Source organism: Pelobates fuscus, chromosome 5, assembly GCF_036172605.1.
Source record: "Pelobates fuscus isolate aPelFus1 chromosome 5, aPelFus1.pri, whole genome shotgun sequence".
Lineage (NCBI taxonomy): Eukaryota > Metazoa > Chordata > Amphibia > Anura > Pelobatidae > Pelobates > Pelobates fuscus.
Genome location: NC_086321.1, coordinates 368,120,682 through 368,145,468, shown reverse-complemented (window position 1 = coordinate 368,145,468; position 24,787 = coordinate 368,120,682). Strand labels below are relative to the sequence as shown.

General features: G+C 42.0%; 2 protein-coding genes across 2 annotated transcripts in view; one reads left to right on the top strand and one right to left on the bottom strand.

The window, feature by feature from the left end:
* GNA13 (G protein subunit alpha 13) overlaps positions 1-24,787 on the top strand; it is a 598,177-nt gene that overhangs the window by 262,424 nt on the left and 310,966 nt on the right. The window lies entirely within an intron of this gene.
* Positions 15,727-24,787, bottom strand: part of LOC134611838 (actin-related protein 2/3 complex subunit 1A-A-like) — a 30,228-nt gene continuing 21,167 nt past the window's right edge. The window contains exons 7-10 of the mRNA XM_063456098.1: positions 23,744-23,819; positions 16,940-17,130; positions 16,320-16,410; positions 15,727-16,190 (exon numbers count right to left, since the gene is read on the bottom strand). Of these exons, the coding sequence (XP_063312168.1) occupies positions 16,185-16,190; positions 16,320-16,410; positions 16,940-17,130; positions 23,744-23,819 (364 nt within the window). The 3' untranslated portion in view covers positions 15,727-16,184. The remainder of the gene's footprint in view (positions 16,191-16,319; positions 16,411-16,939; positions 17,131-23,743; positions 23,820-24,787) is intronic.

The window sequence follows — 24,787 nt, the reverse complement described above, 5'->3', positions numbered from 1 at the left end:
GATCAAGCAGTTATTACCCTACATTGAAAGATTATTTTTTTTTGTTTGTTTAATAGTTTTTATTAAGGTTTTTTAATACAAAAGACAGGACAAATATGACATAAAAAATACACTACAGCGCCGAAGGAGGAATTACCACACGGACATCCTCTTTCGGATAAACGTACAAAGCACATAGTATTTTGATTGGGTCATATACATCTGTTGGATAACTATTACTATACCTAAAAAATTAGACTTAGAATGTCAGTATATCAAGTCATCCCATATCTAAAGTATCAATACTCATGCAGAAAACACAAATACAAACATATATATAACCGGACAGAAATAACGGAGATAGGTCATCGGGTCTAAAATTCCACATTCGGAGAAAAGTGGAGAATAAAGATCAATAATGAATCTACTATCATTATCAAATAGGTATATGGTCAGGGAGCGAATGTTCACATTTCATGCCAGCCCCTTAATCCTGTCAATAAGATTAGCGTATAACATCAGAGTATCTACATTAGGGTAGTCATTCATAAATATGATCCCTTTTTCCATCTCCAATTGGTATAACAATTGAGCTAAAACTTGGTCTCTATTAGGGGTCAAAATGCTTTTCCAAGATCTCGCGATAAGAATTTTAGTGGCTAGTAAACAGTGTAGAGTTACGATTTCATGAACACCATGTAATTTTTCCCCCATAATGTGAAGGAGAGCAATTTCTGGTTTGTGCTCTAATCTAAGCCCCCCAATCCTGTATATTAAGATAAATGAGATACTCCACAAAGGCTTAATTCTAGGACATGCCCACCAAATATGAAGCATAGAGCCATCTTGTTGAAAACACCGCCAGCAATTTGGTGGGTTGGAAACCGATATTTTTGCTAGTCTAGTCGGTACCAAGTACCATCTGTACATAATTTTAGTAAAAGTCTCTAGAATATTCAAGCAATGTATAACTTTTTTAGTCATCAAAAAGGATTTGCACCAACTATCAAGCGGGATATAGATTGCCAAGTCATTTTCCCATTTAGTTAAGGCATTAGGGATAACTGGGATACCTTTTAGTTTAATTAATTCAGTCGCCAAAGAAAACACTTTTTTGGCCCTTAAATTGGAGAAGATTTTTCTAAACAGTTTTCCCGCTTGACCATTAAGGACTAATAGATTGTCTTTAAAATAGCTCTTTAAGCGGAGGTAATTAAATATTTCTCTGGAGGGTAGATCCAACAGGGCTTTGAGTTCTTCAAAGCTTTTAAATTGTTGATCACTATAAAGATCTTTTATCTTAAAATTAGGATCTTTGTACCAATTTACTAAGTTAATGTCCAGCATAAACATTTCCATAGAGCTTAAATCTAGATTTTCGTATATTTTTTTATTAATTTTTAGTTTTCTCTTTATAGTATTCCATTCTTTTAAAGTTTGAATTAAGGGTAAAGGGTAATGAGAGGGGATCTCAGCTATTTGATTATTCTGGCTGGCTTCTCTCCATAGGAGAAATTCGAGGTTATCCAGTCCAGTTCTGGCTGTTTCGATCTTATACCAGGCTTGATTTTTAGACTCACTTAATTGTAAATTGCTAGCGTGTATCAGCATATTAGCCTGATAAATTTGGGAAATTAAGGGATATCCTAATCCCCCCTGTTGTATTTTCTTGGAAAGGGTATACGTATTAATTCTCGGTCTCTTTCCTCTCCATATATACGATGTAAAACTATTTTGTAACATGGTTAACCAATGAATAGATATCGAAAGTGGGAGCATCCCAAAGAGGTAAGCCCATTTCGGGATTATATAGGCTTTAATAGTGTTGATTCTTCCCCACCAGGAGATTTCATGTATTCTCCATTCTTTTAGTAGAGCGTTAGTTTCTTTTAACAATTTCAAAAAATTAGTTTCCATAGTCCTTTTTGTATCTGTAGATATAATCACCCCAAGATAAGGAAACTCTTTTTTTGTCCATTTAAAATCAAACTCTTTCTTTAACATTGTTAAATTATCCCTTTGTATATTAGTAGACAGAGCTATTGTTTTATTCATATTCAGACTATAATTTGAGACCGTACTATAATTGTCAAATTCTTGCATTAGGTATGGGAGCGAAACGTGAGGCTCTGTTATAGAAATTAAAATATCATCTGCGTACAGACATATTTTCCATTCATCATTGCTTGGACCCATTCCTCTAATCTCCTTATTTTGTCTAATATTATTCGCTAAAGGCTCTATCGATAATACATATAGAAGGGGGGAAAGAGGACACCCCTGCCTTGTCCCATTATTTATACTGAACCATTCTGAACAGATATCCCGGGTTACTATGCGGGACGACGGATTTGAATATATAGCCCCAACTGCATCCATAAACCACCCCTCAAAACCAAATTGAGAAAGAGTTCTCCTCAGGAACCCCCACCCGACCCTGTCGAAGGCTTTTTCTGCATCCACCGACAGGGTCAGGAGGGGGGTTCCCTCAGCCTGCGCCCAGTCCAACAAATTCAGGACCCTACGCGTATTGTTAAATGAGTGCCTTCCTAGCATGAATCCTATCTGGTCCTGGTGGATAAGTGATGGCAATACTGTTTTTAAACGATCCGCTAGAATTGCGGCATAAAGTTTAATGTCAACATTGACCAACGAAATAGGGCGATAATTGCTCACTTCATATGAGATTTTACCTTGTTTTAAAATTGGGGTGATATGAGCCCTTAGTAGATCTACAGAAGCAGATCCCTTAGTCGCCAGTTCATTAAAAGTGTTCGTTAATAGAGGGAGAAGTTGTTTTTTAAAGACCTTATAGAACAAATTCGTATACCCATCCGGACCTGGAGCTTTCCTGTTAACCAGCTTTTCAATAGCTAATTCAACTTCATTCTGAGATATAGTCCCGTTAAGTCTCAATTTTTGCTCAGGGGACACTTTCATCAGATTAGATTTTTCCAAATATTTCTCGATCCCATCCGTATCAGGTGACTTATTCAAATTGTATAAATTCTCAATGAATGACCTAAATTTCTTAGCTATTTCGTCTGGTTTGTAGACTGTCAGGATCGGGACAGGGATCCAACACGCAGAGTACAAAGAGTGGAAAGGTACGTATACCGGGCCTTAGAATGGCCGGACTAACGTACCGAGAGTAATAGAGAATAGTCAGAGACAAGCCGAGGTCGAGGGAACGAGAAGACAGATAAGCGAGAGACAAGCCGGGTCAAGGGAGAACAGAGAAGCAGGGAAGTACAACAAGCCGAGTCAAAACCAAATAGAGCAAACTAGAATACCAGAGCACTGAGTGACTAGACAAGCTAGAACCACGACAGGGCAATGAGCTGAAGTGAGAGGTAAGCTTAAATACCCTGGCTCTGGATGGTAATCACGCCTCTGACAAGTACCGATTGGATATCGGACACTTGAGTGACAGGTCGCTCGTGATAGCGTCATGACGTCACGTATTGAGCGTCCTGCTAGAAAAGGACGTGGATTCCTCGCGGCCGGTGTTTAAGTGACTGGATGAACCGCGAGGAACGGAGGAAACAGCACGCCTGGACGGATAAACCACCAAGTCTCTACCTCCCTTAGAGGTAGAGGCCTCAGGTACCCTGACAGTACCCCCCCTCTCAGATACGCCCACCGGGCGGAATGAACCGGGGCGAGATGGGAAGCGGAGGTGAAATGCTCTGCGAAGGCGAGAAGCATGAACGTCCTCCTGAGGTACCCAACTCCTCTCCTCAGGACCATATCCCCTCCAGTTGACCAGATATTGCAATTTTCCCCTTGAAATTCTGGAGTCAATGATGGAGCTGACCTCGTACTCCTCCCGACCCTCCACCTGAACAGGACGAGGTGAGGAGACCTTAGAGGAGAATTTGTTGCAAATAAGAGGTTTCAACAAGGAGACATGAAAGGAGTTAGGAATGCGTAAGGCAGGTGGCAGAGCAAGGCGATACGCAACCGGATTGATACGAGTGAGAACCCTGTAAGGGCCTATGTAACGAGGAGCAAATTTCATAGATGGAACTTTTAGGCGAATATTCTTGGTACTCAACCATACCCTATCCCCAGGAACAAAAACAGGAGCCGCTCTTCTATGCTTGTCAGCGTGTTTCTTGAACAGTGAGGAACTATGTAATAGAATTTGCCGAGTCTGATCCCATAATTTCTTCAGGTTGGCGACATGATCATCAACCGACGGTATCCCCTGAGAAGAGGAAACCGAAGGAAAAATCGAAGGATGAAAGCCATAGTTCATGAAGAAAGGGCTAGAGCGAGTTGAATCGCAAACAAGGTTATTGTGTGCGAACTCCGCCCAAGGAATCAGACCGACCCAATCGTCCTGGTGTTCGGAAACAAAGCAACGTAGATACTGTTCGATCTTTTGATTAGTACGTTCAGCAGCTCCGTTAGACTGAGGGTGATAGGCCGAGGAGAAGTTCAATTTGATGCCCATTTGAGAACAAAAGGATCTCCAGAAACGTGAGACAAATTGAGAACCTCTATCAGAAACAATCTCTGAAGGAATCCCATGTAGGCGAAAAACCTCCCTCGCAAAAATCTCCGCCAATTCAGGAGAAGTCGGAAGTTTAGGTAATGGCACGAAATGGGCCATCTTAGTAAATCTATCCACCACCGTGAGAATAACAGTCTGTCTCTTGGAAACAGGCAAATCAACGATAAAGTCTATGGACAAACAGGACCAAGGTTTCTCAGGAATGTCCAAGGGGTGTAACAGGCCACATGGAGATGCATGAGGTAGTTTAGTCTTGGCACAAGTCTCACAAGCTGCGACGAACTCCTCAATATCTTTACGAAGTGAAGGCCACCAGAAATCCTTGGATATCAGAGAGTATGTCTTGCGAATACCAGGATGACCAGCTATTTTACTTTCGTGAAAGCATTGTAAGAGCTCCAGTTGAAGTTCAGGAGGAACAAAGTTTCTTCCCTCAGGAGTGTTTCCAGGAGCTAGATGTTGTGACTTCAAGATCTGGTCAAGTAGCGGAGAATGAATTTTGAGACTGGTATTAGCAATAATATTGCATTTGGGTACAATGGAGGACAACAGTGGTTCAACTGAGGCAGAGGGCTCATATTGGCGAGATAGCGCATCGGCTTTAGAATTCTTTGACCCAGGTCTGTAAGTCAGAACGTAATTGAAATGGGTAAGAAACAACGACCAACGAGCCTGCCTGGAGGACAGACGTTTGGCCTCTCCGATATAAGACAAGTTTTTGTGGTCTGTCAGAATGGTAACAGGATGTAAAGTACCTTCCAATAAATGTCTCCACTCTTTCAAAGCCTTGATAACCGCTAGTAATTCTCTGTCACCAATGTCATACCTGCTCTCAGTACCGGTCAATTTTTTAGAGAAAAATCCACATGGATGTAATGGTTTATCAACACCCAACCTTTGAGATAGGACAGCACCTAAACCCGTCTCTGATGCGTCTACCTCAAGTAAAAAAGGCAGAGAAGTGTCGGGGTGGACTAAAATTGGAGCGGAAGCGAAAAGCTCCTTGAGAGTTTTGAACGCCAGGAGAGCTTCAGTAGTCCAATTCTTAGTATCAGCCCCCTGTTTGGTCATGTTAGTGATAGGTGCGATAATGGAAGAATAGCCCTTAATAAAGCGCCTATAATAATTAGAAAAACCAATAAATCTCTGTACGGCTTTAAGACCTTTGGGTAAAGGCCACTCTAGAATGGATTGGAGCTTATCCGGATCCATCTTAAATCCCTCCCCAGAGATCACATAGCCGAGAAAGGTTACCTGGGTTTGATCAAAGCTACATTTCTCCAACTTGCAGTACAAGCCATGCTGGAGAAGCTTGTGCAAAACCCTCCTGACTTGCTTGTGATGAATCTCAATGTCACTAGAATGAATGAGTATATCATCTAGGTATACAATGACGCAATCTTGCTGAAATTCCCTAAGAACCTCATTTATCAGATCCTGGAATACAGCTGGTGCATTGCATAACCCAAAAGGCATAACAGTATATTCATAGTGACCATATCGAGTATTGAATGCCGTCATCCACTCATGTCCCTGCTGGATTCTCACCAAGTTATATGCCCCTCTGAGGTCTAACTTGGTGAAAATTGTAGAGCCCTTCAAACGATCGAAGAGTTCGGTAATCAAGGGGATTGGATAGGCATTTTTAATGGTTATCTTATTTAGGCCTCGATAATCAATACAAGGTCTCAAAGAACCATCCTTCTTTTTAACAAAAAAAAATCCAGCCCCAGCAGGGGAGGAGGACCTACTAATGAATCCCTTGTCTAAATTTTCGTGAATATACTCCTCTAGAACTGAGTTCTCTTTCGTAGATAGTGGGTATACATGACCTCTGGGTGGCATGGTACCAGGGAGTAGGTTAATTTTGCAATCAAAGGACCTGTGTGGGGGTAAGGTATCGGCTTTCTTTTTGTCAAATACAGCCTTTAAATCTAGATACTGAGACGGAATTTGTGTCTCTGTAGAATTATCAGAGTTAGCCGCTGTATTGGTTAAGCCGAGAGGTGAGACTTTCCGCAAGCACTTCTCTTGACAATTCTGTCCCCACGAAACTATCTCCCCTGACTCCCAATTAATAATAGGGTTATGTCTCCTCAACCAGGAGTACCCCAGCACTATGGGAATAGACGGAGAAGAAATGAGCAGTAAGGATATGTCTTCTCTATGTAGGATGCCAACAGTTAAGTTAATCGGTATGGTCTCATGGAAGATAACAGGCTCAAGTAACGGTCTACCATCGATGGCCTCAACGGCCAGTGGTGTCTCTTTTAACTGGGATGGAATAGCATGCTTGGCAGCAAAACCCTGATCTATAAAGCTCTCAGCAGCTCCAGAATCGATTAGTGCCATAGTCTTAACTACTCCCTTCTCCCACTTTAAAGAAACGGGTAACAGAAGCCTGAGCTCTTTGTAGTTGTGAGTAGAGGACAAAGTAGAGACACCCAAGGCCTGTCCCCTAGAGGAACTTAGGTGCGAGCGTTTCCCGAACGATTGGGACAGTTTAGGCGTAAATGACCCCTGACTCCACAATACATACATAAGCCCTCCCTTCTCCTGTACTGTCTCTCACTCTCTGTGAGATGAGTACTGCCTATCTGCATAGGTTCAGGAATACGTAAGTCCTCGAACTCAGAAGTTTGAAAAGTAGGCGCTAGTTTAAAGGAGGGTCTACGGGTCCTATCTCGAGTGTTCAGCCTCTCTCTTAAGCGTTCATCAATACGAGATATAAAAGAAATTAAATCCTCCAAATTTTCAGGGAGTTCTCTAGTAGCGACCTCGTCAAGAATTACATCTGATAACCCATTCAGAAACACATCTATATAAGCCTGTTCGTTCCACTTAACTTCTGCCGCCAAGGACCTGAACTCTAGTGCATAATCCACAAGTGTTCGATTGTCTTGTCTAAGGCGCAACAGTAATCTAGCTGCATTGACCTTCCTACCAGGGGGGTCAAAAGTTCTTCTAAACGCAGCTACAAAGGCATTATAATTATAGACTAGTGGGTTATCATTCTCCCATAAAGGATTGGCCCATCTCAAAGCTTTTTCAATGAGTAGAGTGATAATAAATCCAACCTTCGCTCTATCAGTAGAATAAGAGCGGGGTTGTAATTCGAAATGGATGCTAATCTGGTTTAGAAAGCCACGACACTTCTCCGGTGACCCGCCATAACGTACTGGTGGGGTAATACGGGAAGAAGCACCTACAGTGGCTACCTCTAGACCTGAGACTGCAGGAGAAATAGAAGGAGTACGTGTCTCCTCAGGTGGGTTACTAGCACGAGACAAAAGTGCCTGTAGTGCTAGAGCCATCTGATCCATCCTATGCTCCATGGCGTCAAACCTGGGATCAGAAGAACCAAGCTGACTGTTTGTACCTGCAGGATCCATTGGCCCTGTCGTAATGTCAGGATCGGGACAGGGATCCAACACGCAGAGTACAAAGAGTGGAAAGGTACGTATACCGGGCCTTAGAATGGCCGGACTAACGTACCGAGAGTAATAGAGAATAGTCAGAGACAAGCCGAGGTCGAGGGAACGAGAAGACAGATAAGCGAGAGACAAGCCGGGTCAAGGGAGAACAGAGAAGCAGGGAAGTACAACAAGCCGAGTCAAAACCAAATAGAGCAAACTAGAATACCAGAGCACTGAGTGACTAGACAAGCTAGAACCACGACAGGGCAATGAGCTGAAGTGAGAGGTAAGCTTAAATACCCTGGCTCTGGATGGTAATCACGCCTCTGACAAGTACCGATTGGATATCGGACACTTGAGTGACAGGTCGCTCGTGATAGCGTCATGACGTCACGTATTGAGCGTCCTGCTAGAAAAGGACGTGGATTCCTCGCGGCCGGTGTTTAAGTGACTGGATGAACCGCGAGGAACGGAGGAAACAGCTCGCCTGGACGGATAAACCACCAAGTCTCTACCTCCCTTAGAGGTAGAGGCCTCAGGTACCCTGACATAGACAAAGTTTTTACCATCTCCCAATTTGGATATTTTATGTTCAGCCCTTTTTTTCTTTAATTTGTTAGTTAACATTGAGTCAGCGCGATTACTCTTGTAGTAATAACTAATATTAAGTTTTTTTAGATTGCGTTCTATCCTTATTTTAAGCTGTGCGTTTATCTTTTCTTGGCATATTTTAATAGCAGATGTTCTCCTTTCGGAAAAAGATTGCTTATTAGCTTTAGCGAGGTTATAGAATTCTATATAAAGGTCTGACAAAGTCTTATCTACATTCTTTTTTTGATAACTTGCTAATTTTATCCAGTATCCCCTGATGACAACTTTAAAGGAGCACCATAGGCATTCTTTAGATATATCCTCAGATGAATTCTCCCTAATAAAATACTCCATAAGTTTCTCTATATGGTCTACATTAGTTTTATCCTTTAATAGATAGTCTGCCAATCTCCAAATCGTGGGGGGGCTTCGAGTTCCCCCCATAACTGCAATTACCATATCATGGTCTGACCATGTATTTTCAACGATAGAGATTGTAGACATCGTATGAATTAAATTTAGATTACCCATAATCATGTCTATCCTCGCCGATGAATTATGAGGGATGGATCTATGGGTCGTATTCTTTTCATTAGGATGAAATAATCTCCAACAGTCATACAATTCTGCTTTCTTTAGCACTCTATTTAATGATGCTGCCTGTCTTTTCAGGGATTTGTCTATTTTTTGATTTTTAGCTAATTGTTTATCCATTAAAGTATCACAAATACAGTTAAAGTCCCCCGCAATCATAACTATACCCTTTTTTACTTGCTCCACCATGTCTAGAATTTTAAACAATGTTTTAATTGGATACTTATTGGGTAAATATACATTAACCAAAGTATAATCTATCCCATTCATTTGACCAACCAGTATAATAAACCTCCCGTTTGGGTCTAAATAATTAAAACAACAGTCAAAATTAACTTCTCTGGAAAAAATTATTGAGACACCACATTTTTTTTTTCCTTGTATAGAGGCAGAAAAAATCAAAGGATAACTTTTATACAACCAAAGTTTCTTCGATTCCGCCATCCAATGGGTTTCCTGAATAAACCCTATTTCTATACGTTGTTGAACAAGGGTATTATATAAATAGCCTCGTTTAATAGGGGAATTGAGACCTTGAGCATTAATAGTTAAAACTCTAACCATATTTCAACCTAATCTTCTTTCTCATGCTCCCTGACCATATAAGCGAAATGTCCGACCGGTTACACAGATTACATGACTGACAAAACAACATAAAACCCCTACATTGAAAGATTATATCCTTGAATATTCTGTTTTTGCAAGTATGCATCTAGTTGCTGTTTGAACATCTGTATGGACTCTGATAAAACCACTTCTTCAGGCAGAGAATTCCACATCCTGATTGTTCTTACAGTAAAAAAAAACCTTTGCCTCAGACTAAATCTTCCTTCTTCTAGTCTAAATGAAGTATATGTAAAATAATAAGAAAATCTCATTCCTACCTTTGGTATTTGAGAGTGTCCTTCCGCCATTTACATACAACTTGTATCAGACAGTGTTTGAAAGCTTCAATATAGTCTCTACGGTCTTTCCTGCGTCACTCCCTGCGCAGTGCAGTGACATAATCATAGAGACTATATAATCTGTCAAAATCAAAAACTGTCTGACCCAAGGTGTACGTATATGGCTGATGGATGTTGTCATATACTGAAGTTAAGAATGCATTTTTCTCTTTTTTTTTTTTTTTTGCTTATACTTAATTTAACAAAGAATCGATTTCCTCTCAAAGCTTGATGAAAGAATCACTACATTAAAAATAAGTGTTGACGTGACAGTTGTCCTTTAATTGTGGAATCTCGAAATGCGCTCACTTGATGTTAAACCAGCGTGCGTCCTAGTATGTATCAGCAAGCATCAGTGATTACACACTCAGAGCACAAACATAATGGCTGTATTCGGTGGTAGCCCACAGCGTCAGCAAACAGTTCCTCGCATTTCTGCTGAGTGATTGCTGAAATTGTTTTTGTTGCGTCAGCAAGACCAAGATTGTAACGGATTCCTTGCAGAGAATGACACGTCTAGGTGGCATTAACCAGAGTATTACCGTGAATAAAAATGATTTTGCTCTTATTTCAATCTTTTGCCAGAAGAAGAAATCAAAATGTTGAGATTTTTTGGGGGGAGAGAGGAATCATGTGCAAAGATTAAAATAAAAGATAAATGAGAAACGAGAAACATGTGATTATGAACCCGATGAAGGTATAATTATTTACCGTATATAACATTCTCCAACTTTGTTTTGGATCTTTTGACCACATCAGATAGTTCTGCTCAGATTGCAATAAATTATCAGCCATCTGCAACCTTCTCTGACTATCTCTGAACTCTCTCACCACTTTACTGGCCTTTCTTATCTGCCCAACTCAGATTATTCTCTTTTTCAGACTCATCTGACCATATTGTTGGTGTGTCTGACTGTATAACAGAGCTCCACAGCAATAATAGTCCCAGCAATGTGTCTTTAAACTACAATAAATGTGTTTAGAAATCAGTCTGTGTAAACAAGGTATGCTGTTCTTGTTTATAGATTCCATTTTATATGTATAAATTGTTATTAGTAAGACACTTCTTTCTCAGAATAGTCCCACCCCTGGTCCTATCCCCACAAATTAAAATGTCCCTCTTTGTTCATTTGAAATGTTGGGAGGTATGGTGTAGTCTGTGCTAGCTGTAATGTGTGCGTGTAATATTTGCTGGCTGTGTGTGATGCTCTGTTTAGCCCCCCTCCTGCTTGGCTTTCTTCAAGAAAGGGGGCTATGAACTATGATCCACTGTGTTCCAATCTGGGTATCATACTTAATGTTGGCCCAGCAAGTGTTACCACTCCCTGGTGGTCCAGTGGGGGAGCGTGAGACCTAGTAAAATTGCTCCCTCACAGTTCAGCACTCAGAGTCACAGTCATGCTGGGACTGGCCATCGGGTAGGCCATTACGGCCATGGGCTGAGGCCAGCAGGGAAGATCAAAGGATCTACCTTGCCGTCCCATGCAGAGCAGACGCCTGTCATGCTTCTCATATTCACAGCTGGTGGGGAAACAAGCCAGATACATCCCTGGCACACTATGGACACACACTATATCCCTTACAGACACACACTGCACCACCTACACACACACTACATCCCTGACACACAGTATAACCCTGACATACACAGTACATCCCTGATACACACAATTTATCCGTGACATACACAGTACACCCCTGATACACACAATATATCCCTGACATACACAGTACACCTCTGATACACACAATATATCCCTGACATACACAGTACACCTCTGATACACACAATATATCCCTGACATACACAGTACACCCCTGATACACACAGTATATCCCTGACATACACAGTACAACCCTGATACACACAGTATATCTCTGACATACACAGTACACCCCTGATACACACAATATATCCCTGACATACACAGTACACCCCTTATACACACAGTATATCCCTGACATACACAGTACAACCCTGATACACACAGTATATCTGACATACACAGTACACCCCTGATACACACAATATATCCCTGACATACACAGTACACCCCTGACACACACAGTATATCCCTGACATACACAGTACAACCCTGATACACACAGTGTATCTCTGACATACACAGTACACCCCTGATACACACAATATATCCCTGGCATACACAGTACACCCCTGATACACACAGTATATCCCTGACATACACAGTACAACCCTGATACACACAATATATCCCTGACATACACAGTACAACCCTGATACACACAGTATATCCCTGACATACACAGTACAACCCTGATACACACAGTATATCTCTGACATACACAGTACACCCCTGATACACACAGTATATCCCTGACATACACAGTACAACCCTGATGCACACAGTATATCCCTGACATACACAGTACACCCCTGATACACACAGTATATCCCTGACACAAACAGTACACCCCTGATACACACAATATATCCCTGACATACACAGTACACCCCTGATACACACAGTATATCCCTGACAAACACAGTACAACCCTGATACACACAGTATATCTCTGACATACACAGTACACCCCTGATACACACAGTATATCCCTGACACAAACAGTACACCCCTGTACACAAGACCGCCAGGGAGCCCACCGGACCGCTGCCAGGGAATGAAGGACACTGGACCACCAGGGAAATAAGGTATTTAATCTCACTCCCCCTCCCTCCCAGTATCCCCCCTCACTATCAACCCCGCTCCAGTATACCCCCTCCCACACCACCATTACCCCCTCCCTATCACCCCCTCCCATTATACTCCCTCCCACACCACCATTACCCCCTCCCTATCACCCCCTCCCAATATACTCCCTCCCACACCACCATTACCCCCTCCCTCCCTATCACCCCCCTCCCAGTGTCCACCCTTTCCAGTATCCCCCCCACACTATCACCCACCTCAAGTACACCCCTCCCACACCATTAATACCCCCTCCCTCCCTATCACCCCCTCCCAGTATACCCCCTCCCACACCACCATTACCCCGGCCCCTCCATCCCAGCATCCCCCTCACACCATCACCCCCTCCAGTTGTCTGCCATTGAAAAATGAATACTGAAGGAGTGCGTCTACTTTCTAATCTCTGAATATTTGGATGTGGCTGAGATGCCAATATCCCACTGAGCAGATGGCAGGTTCCATCTAGGTGTTAAAGCATTATGGATTAGTTATAGAATATATGGGTTAACACTGGTATCAGTTTACTGGGAGTCAGTGTTACAGTATTGTATTCTGGGATACTTTGTGAATGGAGTGTGTTCATAGAGAGATGGAAATACTGCCCTCTAGTGTAGATAGTCATACTAACATAGTAGAGTCTTTCTGATATATACTATAGAGCTGTTATAGAGGAAATGCCCTTACAGTGCCTGGGTTATTTTTAATGTGTGACTTCATTATGACAGCGCAGTTATAGGTTCCACCCTCAACCTACAAATGGAGAGTAACACTGTGATTGACACTTTGCAGGGGCGTATTAACTAAACTGCCAATTCTGGAGCTGTGACTAGCCCAATACCCATACTGAGAAATATGAGAACTCCCCCTGGCCACCAATCATGAATTCATGCTTTAGTTATGTAAAGCGGCACTGTCAGCCTACCCACCTTCCTCTGCAAATTGAGTATTTCAGTTTGCAGAATCTTTATGAGATACTTATTTTGACGGTGTTGGAATTTCACTTAAATTTCAACCAAGTCAAGAGATATAGAGAGACAAAGTAGGGACACTTCTATTTACTGGCCGGAGCTACCACCATCTAGAAGAGTCAGTCCCCCAGCCGTCACCACTGACGGCTGCAGGGAATTGGCTCAATCTATGGAGGATCCCGGAGTTTCGCATGATCCTTCACAGACCTCAATGCTGTACTCTCGCTCATGCGAAAGAATACAGCGGTCACGTCGGCTCCTGGTGCTTCTGCAGAAGAGGATCGGCCGGAAAAAGATGGCGGCGCCCGAGAGGGACAGGTTCGGGTAAGTTAAACTCACCTGTGCCTGCACCCTCACGGCTACTGAACCCTCAGCGGCCATGTCAACATCAGACGGTGACAGCGCCACTTTAAACCATCATTGTTTTATTATCTTTTCTGAAGTAAGGCACTTTTTTTGTTTACAGCAGTATGGTGGTGACTTGTGGTGAACTGAAAGCTGAATTGCAAAATTTATACTAAAATAGTTGAAATGGAAAATCCGAAATAAAAAACATCAATCTTTCCAACTCTTTTAGCCTAAGGTTTGTGATTTAATTGTGTCAGGGTATTCATATCGGCAGACATTTTGTGCTATGATAGAAATTAAAAATGTACATTGTCAGTCACTCTGAACAGAGCAGACTCCATTTTGTTATTTTCAAGTTAACAAAAGACACAAGATTTCTATCCCTTCTGTAAAACTAACCACTTTGCCAGAGCTAAAGGAATGCTTAGTATATACAAACCTGTTGATAAGAAATGAGAACGGGGATGGACAGACTGTTAGCTAAATGCTAATGGAATATAATTAATTCTAAACCCAGACATTTCTGACAGAGAAGATTAAATAATTTAATTTTACTTTCGATATTGTATAACGTCCCATTGTAAGTTTAGGGGTCATACTTAGTTATAACTGTCATATTAGAAATTATAGCAGAATTTGCCAGACACATAGTCTGGACAAAACTTAAAGAAACTATTTGATCTGACAGAAAACTTAAGTTATAGACAACTATAAAGATAAGGTAAATGACGTCAAAATAGCCACCAGGAATAATAGCCACCAGGAATCTTGACAATTAAGCCTGTGTTAGCCATTGGAAGATGTTTTTACATTACCATATTGTATTGCATACCATGTTATACTAAATATTCATTGATTATTGTTACGCATGTTACTTATTATTATTATTATTATTATTTAAAAATGTCACAATAAATTGTATCTATTTTTATAACAAATTGTGATTTTATTTATATGGAATAAATTTCACTTACACGATAACGATCTTTGGGATCTGAGAATTTAAATAGTGGGCAATTCTCAACTGTTTACTATTATCATTCCATAAATATCCCCACAATTGTTATTTGCCACAGTTCAGTGTTTAGTGAATTAAAGGGACACTCCAGACCCCTATAGCACTTTAGCTTGCTGAATTACTTTACGTGTGAAGAGTATGTCCTCTTCTTCTAAAGAGCAGATTTCAGTAGAAATTGGGGCTTTTATAAGTGAACCCAGACAACTCAACCAACCGGTCATGTTACTTCCTGGTTTGGTTAGCTCAGTGGAGACAAACTCAAGAGGCAGTAGTTATCCAGAGCACCTGCCTTGCAAAGACTTCTCATTGAGCTGCATTGGAAAGCCTGTGATTGGACAGCCACAGAAAGCCTATGCGGGGTTAGGAGGGGAGGGATTGCAAAGGCAGCAGACATGAGATCTGCAGCTTTTGCAAGCGGATTCTAGGTATATTCCCAATGAACAAAAAAATGCACAATTATCTACTAAACAGTGATATCTGCTTATCTACTAATCCAATCTGGTAATGCGATGACTTATAGGTAACTATTTCTGTTTAATCCATGTAAACCACAAAGCCCAGGCTTGCAAGTAATCCTTGTTGGGATATATCTGCTCTCAGATGATATAGAATGCGTAAGATCCCCACTAATACTCGTTTATTGCAAACTTGTCACATTTTAGGCTGGAAAAGTATCATGGTAATTGTAGTTCTCCTACAGTCAGAGAGCTACTTTTCTGGATTTTGCTGTTCTAGAACATTCTACTGTATTTATAAGGAAAGATCCCATATAAATAATGGAATGCAGAATGAATTGCTCTATATAAAGCCTGCTATTTACAAGAACTGTTTCACATTCACTGCTCAAATGCCATATTTGAATACAAATCTAAAGTGAATATGACTGTACAGCAGGAATTCAGACCCAAATTTGGGGGCAGTGGTTCTGGACATTGGCCTCTTTCCATGACCCTTCTGTCAAAGGCTTCCGGAAGTTGGCAGTAATGTGGAATTCTCCTATATGGAATAGATCCTCTCCGCTTACTAATTGTCATGAGTCTCCTTGGCATCTCATACCGGAGAGAAGGTTTGCTTCACATCAGACCTGCAACGAGAGGAATAAAAATAAATAATATTAACCGTTTCATGCAATTACAAGGTAGAAAATCATAAAGGAACCTTTGGTGGGGTACACAGCCCAAACGCTCACACAGTTGTGTAAGTATTTAATTACCTTCGTACTCCAGATAACCAGAGCTCCATCCTTCCCAGTACTGCTAATGCTAGTCACGTTGGCAGGGTCTCCATCCACAATAGACATATGGCTGTAGTGGTAAAGATACATTGTTAATTAGCACCAATAATGAGCTGTGTTCTTGTCCTAGATATATCCCGTGACCCAGAGAACCATGCCTCCGTAACATACTGGCTTTTTATTGTGTATTGAATAAAGTTCTGAATGCACTCCACCCATGACTTATATACGCCAGCTTTGGCTTTGAAATGCCATGGAATTTCTAGAACGTCATAGATTCTCAAACTGTCTTCTAAAAATGCACTATGTGTATTACTATATATGATCAGGGAATCATTTCAGACATAGGTTTGGAACAAGGTATCCAACTCCCATCATCCCTGGGCAGCTACAGGATTCAGCCTCAGCAACAATGTACAAACAGGGCAAAGTGTATCCCAAACCCAAGTTCATAACCAAAGGGACACTGTAGGCACGTTAACAAATGTATTTTACTGAAGTTGTTATAGTACTATAGTACTAATAATCAGACCTTGTCATTTGGAAGTGTAGTGAATACACCCCACTGTGATAGCTCTGTATGCAGGAGATATCGTTACCTGATGCTGTTCTGATGAAGGGTGTCCAGCTCTGAGTTGTCTTGTTCCTTAGCTTTCTTGTCCAGATTCCTGAAGTGCTGCATTGCAGACATTTCCGATTTCGAACTTTGCTTCTGAGTGTCGAGTTTGCCCTCAAGCACCAACTGTCCGGGACCATAGTACGACAAGAGATAGGGGGAGCAGTTGTGGCCCTGATAGGTAAGGAATGCCAAAATTAATTATTTCACCGAACACTATTTAATCCACTCAGCAGTTTTGAGTATTTATAAAAGCAGAATCCCATTTGTTGCTAACCTCTACTTCCTTTGGACATAGAAGGTACACCACCAAGTAGTTAAAATAAAAATGTCCTGTTCCCAGCTGAGCGGAATCATAATCAGCTCTACTATGAAAAACCCAAATTCTGAGTGGCAGTCTTCTTTTTTCCGATCCTATACCGTGACGGCCATCTCTACTCTGAATAATTGTTAGATGTTTAAGTGCCAATTTACAGCTAATATGAATACAAGTGGATATTGTTTGAAAACATATTTATTTAAAGGCAATTATCGGTGATTGAGATTCTTTGAAGAATCACTCCAAGCACCATAACCACTACATTGTTTTGTAGTGGTTATGGTCCCAAGAGTGCCTTGGCGTCCCTCCATTAAAAGTAGTCACACTGTTTGTTCCCACTGATTGATGCAAATTCTCTACATATCTCAAGTCAGACCTTGAGAAAAGTCCTCATTGGACACAATCATTCTCCCAGAATTCCCAGCTCACGGTGCCAATGGGCAGAGGCACGCATCATGTTTGGTGTATCAGTGCCAATGGGCAGAGGCAGGCATCACGTTTGGTGTATCATGGTACATTTCTGCAGGCACCTCATGGAACACGGCTTTAAACACAGGATTTTTTAAAACCAAAATCAGGGTTGTGATTCAGAAGGTCCAATGATGGTCTTGCAGAAATGCAGGATGAGTCCCAGTTAAGCTGGGAATTCAGGGAACTTTGAGGACACATGATATCACGGGAATTACTGTGCCCAATTAGGATTTTTCCCAATGTTCTTTTCGAGATATTTAAATGTTGCAAAACAGTACATTCTGAATTCGCACAAACCACTGGGGAGTTTTATTGTGTTGGGTGTCACCACAACTTTTTTGTTACTTAGCTAGGTGTGTGATCCTTGTCTGTAGATAGCACGGTCCTCTAGGGCAAAACATGCACAGTCCTCTTATTTTCTTTTAATCCCGGCAACTTTATTCGTAAATTTACACATGAGGCAGCAGCAAATGTAAACATAAATGAAATAATGTAACACAAATCCCTATAACAAAAAGCCTAGCTCGTCTGAGCACTAACTCACATAAGATTCCCTATCTATCAGGGGTTAAACTATAACAAAATGTATTGGTTTCACCAACCTAGTGTCTTTGTCTGCTCTCAGCACTCCTAGTGCTCCAAGCCAGCATTGACTGCTTCCTTCCGCACTCCTAGTGCTCCAAGCCAGCCTTGACTGCTTCACTTTCGCACTCCTAGTGCTCCAAGCCAGCACTGGGAGTGCTGGCTTGGAGCACTAGGAGTGCGAAAGTGAAGCAGTCAAGGCTGGCTTGGAGCACTAGGAGTGCGGAAGGAAGCAGTCAATGCTGGCTTGGAGCACTAGGAGTGCTGAGAGCAGACAAAGACACTAGGTTGGTGAAACCAATACATTTTGTTATAGTTTAACCCCTGATAGATAGGGAATCTTATGTGAGTTAGTGCTCAGACGAGCTAGGCTTTTTGTTATAGGGATTTGTGTTACATTATTTCATTTATGTTTACATTTGCTGCTGCCTCATGTGTAAATTTACGAATAAAGTTGCCGGGATTAAAAGAAAATAAGAGGACTGTGCATGTTTTGCCCTAGAGGACCGTGCTATCTACAGACAAGGATCACAATATGGTGGAGAATGCGGGCACAGTAGCACATTGAGGGTCTGTGGGTGTGCCAGTCATCCGTTGGTCTGCTTATTGAGGACTTTTATTTTGTCAGACCTGCTAATCGAAAAAAAAAAAAACACTGTACCTTTAAGACTGTTACCTGCGTGGTGCTATAATGGAAGACCTGCTGAAGGCTCTGGTACAGGCAACCGCTAAACAACAAGGCACAAACAGTTTCCTGGCTGCACAGGTTAAGAACCTGAGGGACGCTCAGCAGGAGCATAGAGCTGCCCTTACTGAGGATTTGCAGATTGCCCCCTGCAGGGAGCGTGGGGACAAGGGACCCCGTAACCAAGCTACTGACATCCTGCATGAGATAACAGAGGCAGTAGAAGAAGTCTTTAGCAAGCTGAAAAGCATGGAGGAAGCAAAGCGTGATGTTGAGAAACACGCAGAAGAGAGAGAACAGGAATTAGAAGGCAAGAAGGATATAACTGAGCCTGAAAGTAGTGATAACGTGGAAGAGAGTGAAAAGGCAGCTGGATCCTCCAAGGAACAAAAAGCAAAAGAAAAAAAGGTAGCAATGAGACCAGCAAAACTAAAGGAAAAAGCGGAATTGTCAAGAGGCAGTGATGGTGACACTGATGACATGCGCCAAAGTAAGAAAGGTCAGAGGACTCCGAAGGGAGAACAAGACAACCTGATTACTGAAGTTGACAAGTGTTTATATGAAAATCAAAACATTGCAGCTTCACGTGAAAGCCTCAAACTTGCTCTGAGTGACATCACAACAGATGAAGTCTTAGAAAAAGAGTTGGAAACTAAAACATTTTCAAGCTCAGACACTGAATCTTGCATGTTTCAAGAGAAAGCTGGAAAGGCATTTGGAAACAGAAAGGTACTGAGAAATCTTCCCAAGGCAACAAAAGGAGAAAGAAAGACTGTGACTGAGGCCAGCAGTGTAAAGTCGGTTTGTGCTATAAAGCATGAGACAAGTAAAAATACACCATGTAAAGGTGATAAGACCAAAGCATGCAGAAACATCCTAAAGAAAACTGCAAAGATGAGAAATAAATGTACGCAAGGCCAAGTGTTAGTCGTAAGCAAAACCCACCCGGAAGGTGCAAGTGAAGCTAGTGGATACAGCCAGGGAAAGAAAAATGAAGCAGAAGCCGCTGATGTTCACCCAAGTGAACAAGTTAAAGGCATGAGAAGCAGACTGACTTGGGGAGTCAGAGAAGACAACAGCGAAGGAGCTGAGCTTAATAGAGAGAAGCAAAGCACCCCAGTTGAGCAAAAAAATACTGTGCACTGTTTAGTAGCAGAGGCTACCCAAAAAGTGCAACCAGCTGTTGGACAGTTTGGCAGAGAAAAGCAAGGCAGAGAAGTAGTGGCAAAACGAAGTCAAAATAAGAAAGGCAAAGTAGCCGCTTCTGATCTAAGTCAAGAGAGAGCGACAGTTACAGAACCAAGCTGTCGTGACAAGATGGGTATGTCTGCACCTAAGCCCAACCAAGTCGAAAGTGACAATGTAGATGACATTGGCATAGCAGAATTAAATATTTCTGAGACACCTGCTGCTGCTACAAGGCCTGGGTGCACTGACTACCTGGAACAGCTGGCAGATTCTGGGAACACAGCCATGGAATTAAAGGCGGAGCTCGGAATGCCTGACTGGCTGTTTGATACCGGGGCTGTCATGACCCAGCGAGAGGCCATGACTGCGTCTCTGCACACCCCCGAGGGAGCAGGGAGACTGCCAGACAGTCCAGAGGAAAGCCTTGCTGACATTGAGAGGTGGCCACTCAAGGCCGAGCAAGCAGAGGATACCCCTGGGAAGGAAACCGAGCAAAGGAAAGAGGAGCTAAGCTGGGAGTCTGGGCCTCTGGCAGAACAACAGCGTTCCATACCAGGCCAGGCCGAGCATGATAACATGGAGCTGAGATCAAAGGCTGCATTCATGCAGGAGGAGGTTGCTCTAGACGGCCCCCCTGGCAAACCCCCTGAGGATATAGAGGTGACACCTGCAGCATTAACCGTAGAAAGCAAGGAAGGTTCCCAGGGATTCACAGAACAGATGGAGGATGTTGTGGAGCCCTTCACGGAGGGACCTGTTCCAGTGAAGGATGAGCGTGACTCTGCCTCTGAGGACGAAGCGAATGAAGTTGGAAGTTCAGGGCACCAGTACGAGAATGAACATAGCGATGCAGAGGAGGACAGGAGAGGGGGTGCCAGTGGATCAGAGAATGATGAAGCTCCTGCAAGGCGGGTTGCAAGTGACTCTGAAGATGAGATGCCTGCTAAGCGCATAGCTGCCAATAAGCGAAAGAAAGTTGCAAAGCACGCAAAAAGTGACTCTGAAGATGAAGCTCCTCTGAAGCGTGTAGCTGCCAATAAACATGTAGCTTCTTCAAAGCATCTGTCTAAGCGGACAACCTCTGCCAAACATTCAGTGAGCGACTCTGAAGATAATGCTCCAGCAAAGAAGGCAGGAAGTGACTCCGATGAGGCTCCCCCGAAGCACACAGCAAGCGATACTGAAGATCAAGTTCCTGCTAAGCGTGCAGTTATTGATTCTGATAATGATGTACCTGAGCCAATGGTTATTAATGACGATAAAGCTCCTCCTAAAAGTATTCCTTCTGATTCAGAGGATGAAAAGCCCGCTAAGATAGAAGACAATTCAGAGGATGAATTTCCTAGAATGAAGAGGAAAATTGTGTCATCTGACGACGGTGAGGATGATTTTAAACCTGACCCTAAGAAGAATAAGAAGTCCTTGCAGCGCAGCTCCGGTAGTGATGATAGTGAAAATGAGGGTATGAAAAAAGAAAGACCTGAAAGTGAAGGAGATAAAGCAGGGAAAAGGAAAGCGGAAAATGGAAAGAGAGGACAATATAACTATGACGGTAGAACGTACCGAAAAACCCCATTTTGGCTACAAGACCAGACTGAGAAACAACTCCGATGCTTCAACTGCCACATGCAAGGACATATTGCATATAACTGTCCTGACAGTGAAGAGCCAATACAATATGACATAGTAATAAGGGTTCTGCATGGGATTGTATTGACTTGCTTAAAGAGGTGTATGGTGACTGGTGGTGGTACAGCACAGATAAAAGTGGTGATGGTGGTAGGGAAGAGCGCACAAGCACTGATAGATTCAGGGAGTGAGGTTACTTTGATGAAAAGTGTTCTGTTCCAGCAAGAGTATGCAGCTGCCCACCTTGGTGGTGTGGCGATTCACAGGGTGGACTTGGAAGCACACCTGATGAAGGTCCAGTTAGTTGTGCATAATGTAAGGGCTGCCGGTTTGACCGCTAACAAGTGTTATCTAGGATTTGAGGAAGCTAACTATTTGGGTTATCCACTTGGGTGGAGGTTCCTTAAACTACAAGGGAGCAAGGTAGCAGCCATCTACAATAGGCCACTTCCTGTAACTGAGGAGCAAGTCAGGGCTGGTACAGCCCTAGGTGACGTGAATGTTCACGGTTTGTGTTTTAAGGCCGCTCGACCCGATGGGTCTGAGCTGGGGGGGAGGATATGTGATAAAGTGAAGGCAGAGAGGCCTTTTAACCCCAGGGGGAGTATATGTAGTTTGTGTTTTGTACAACACAAAGCGTTGTTTAGTTATGGGCCCCTGGGGTGGAGTATTTGGAGAGAAGGGTGGGCCAATGCTCCACTCCACAGTTTAGTGGTTTTCTTGGGAGACAAAGATCCAGGCCAGGGTTTTTTGGACTGTCTCCAACCCACTGCTCAGCTGCAGATGATCAGCTGTTGCAGTGGGTTGGAGACAGTCCAAAAAACCCTGGCCTGGATCTTTGTCTCCCAAGAAAACCACTAAACTGTGGAGTGGAGCATTGGCCCACCCTTCTCTCCAAATACTCCACCCCAGGGGCCCATAACTAAACAACGCTTTGTGTTGTACAAAACACAAACTACATATACTCCCCCTGGGGTTAAAAGGCCTCTCTGCCTTCACTTTATCACAGGTGCTAGAAAAATACTTCAACGTGTACACTAGAGCCAGCACCATTCTGACGAGTATATTCAGAGTATGTTATATTTAAAAGTACTATGTTATTAAAGAGGAAAACTTGTTTAAAAACACACACGTCCAGTTTTTTTTTTTAACTAAGTCTATTTATGTCTTTTAGTCAAGAGATGCTGAAAAAAAGAATTTTGAAAAACTGTCCAAGCTCACTTTAATTGTATTTGTAGATTTCAATTCTGGAGAACAGAGGGTCAGGGCTCTGATATTTTTAGCCACAGATGATCCATGTTTCGAGAACTATTTAGTATGTCTCAGTATAATAGTCACTACTCAGACTTTGGGAAAAGCACAAAATAGCTAAAAGAATTCAGCTGATGTCATGGAATAACCACAGTAATGGTGTAACTTCACTGTAGTTCCGTGATGACACATGATTTTACGTTACACCAGATTATGTTAAAATAGATCACTAAAATTGGCAGAAAATCTGCCCACTGACCGAGTGCCACGTGGTGGGCATGTTGTGCTGTTTCACAAAATTCATATGTATAAAATAAGAATCCAATAATTACCAATAATCTGATAATAATCAATTCAAATTTTCAAAGTCCAGAAGATTTTAAAACCAAACTCACCAGATAGACCCTGCCTGCTGACTTTAAATTTATGGAGATCCATCTATCTTGAGTTTAGTTAAAAACGTCTGCAACACTAATCATTTTGGCAAGTTTTATAATCAGGAAATTGTGAGCGAATGTCTAAATAAAAGAGTTACGTTGGCCCAGGGAACTATATAGCTTTAACATATCTTTCTAGCTATGGACTATTGGTCTTGCGGAGGGGAGCGAGGGAGATTTCTGTATGATTTGAAAATAGAAACAACAACAAAATTATAAACTTACAGCAGCGACAAGCCGGGTTTCATTCACAAATAGCACACTCAGGAAGGGCAACAAGTCCGTCTTCATTTCAGTCAATCTGAAACAGACAGGAAACAACTCTGAACAGGTGCACTGGGACCGACAGATTTACATCCACTTTGAGAGGACAGGAAACACTCCACTTAATGTCCCATAGCAGAACTTCAAGTGCACTGCCAAGGGACAGTATTTGGGTCTTGCATGTCACTTTGCACCTAATTTACCCCGAGCGAGGCCTGTGTTATGGAGAGGAGCTACCCGCTGCCCGTGTGACTGCAATGGGGGCTTACTCAGGTCTGGAAATAACTTCATAAGTGTAAACATTAATTTGTGTTTTCAAAAGTCGGTCATTGTTATTCAAAATAATTTTGTGGCTTGTTGGGGATTCAAACCAAATTAAAAGTGAACCTCAGATAACTCAAATAAAAAAACAGCTTACTTAGAAAATATTTCCGATTTTAAATTCTCTTTGTATTCAATCTGAATTTGACATGCTGCTCAACCAGCCGAAGTTAACTAGCACTGGTCAAAAGAGTGGCCTTTGCAAAGAGTAGTCTCCCAGTAGGGGTGGTAGAAGAGAAATAAGCAATGTGATGTTTGATGTAGTTTGTAGGTGACTGTTTATACTGAAAAAAGAAAACTAAGTAATTGTAACTACGGTAGTCTATAATGTTCTCATTTTCTGTTTTCCCTGGATTACTTCCATCTTTTTATACTTCTCTTCTACATCTTGTTTTGTATTTTAAATAGCCGGGAAGTTAATGTGCAATTTTCTTTGAAATGCAACACTATTCTAGTTATTTGTTGATATCATTTTTGCAATCTGAAATTGTCCTCTCTCTAAAAAAAATAAACAAACAAAAAAACATTATAAAAAAAATTATACAAATATATTTGGGGCCAGTACAAACCATTTTCTGAAAATCTATTAATAAACAGGGCTATACATAGGACACAAGGACAGGCATTTAGGCTGGAAGAAAGGAGATTTCATCTAAGGCAAAGGAAAGTTTTTTTTTTTACAGT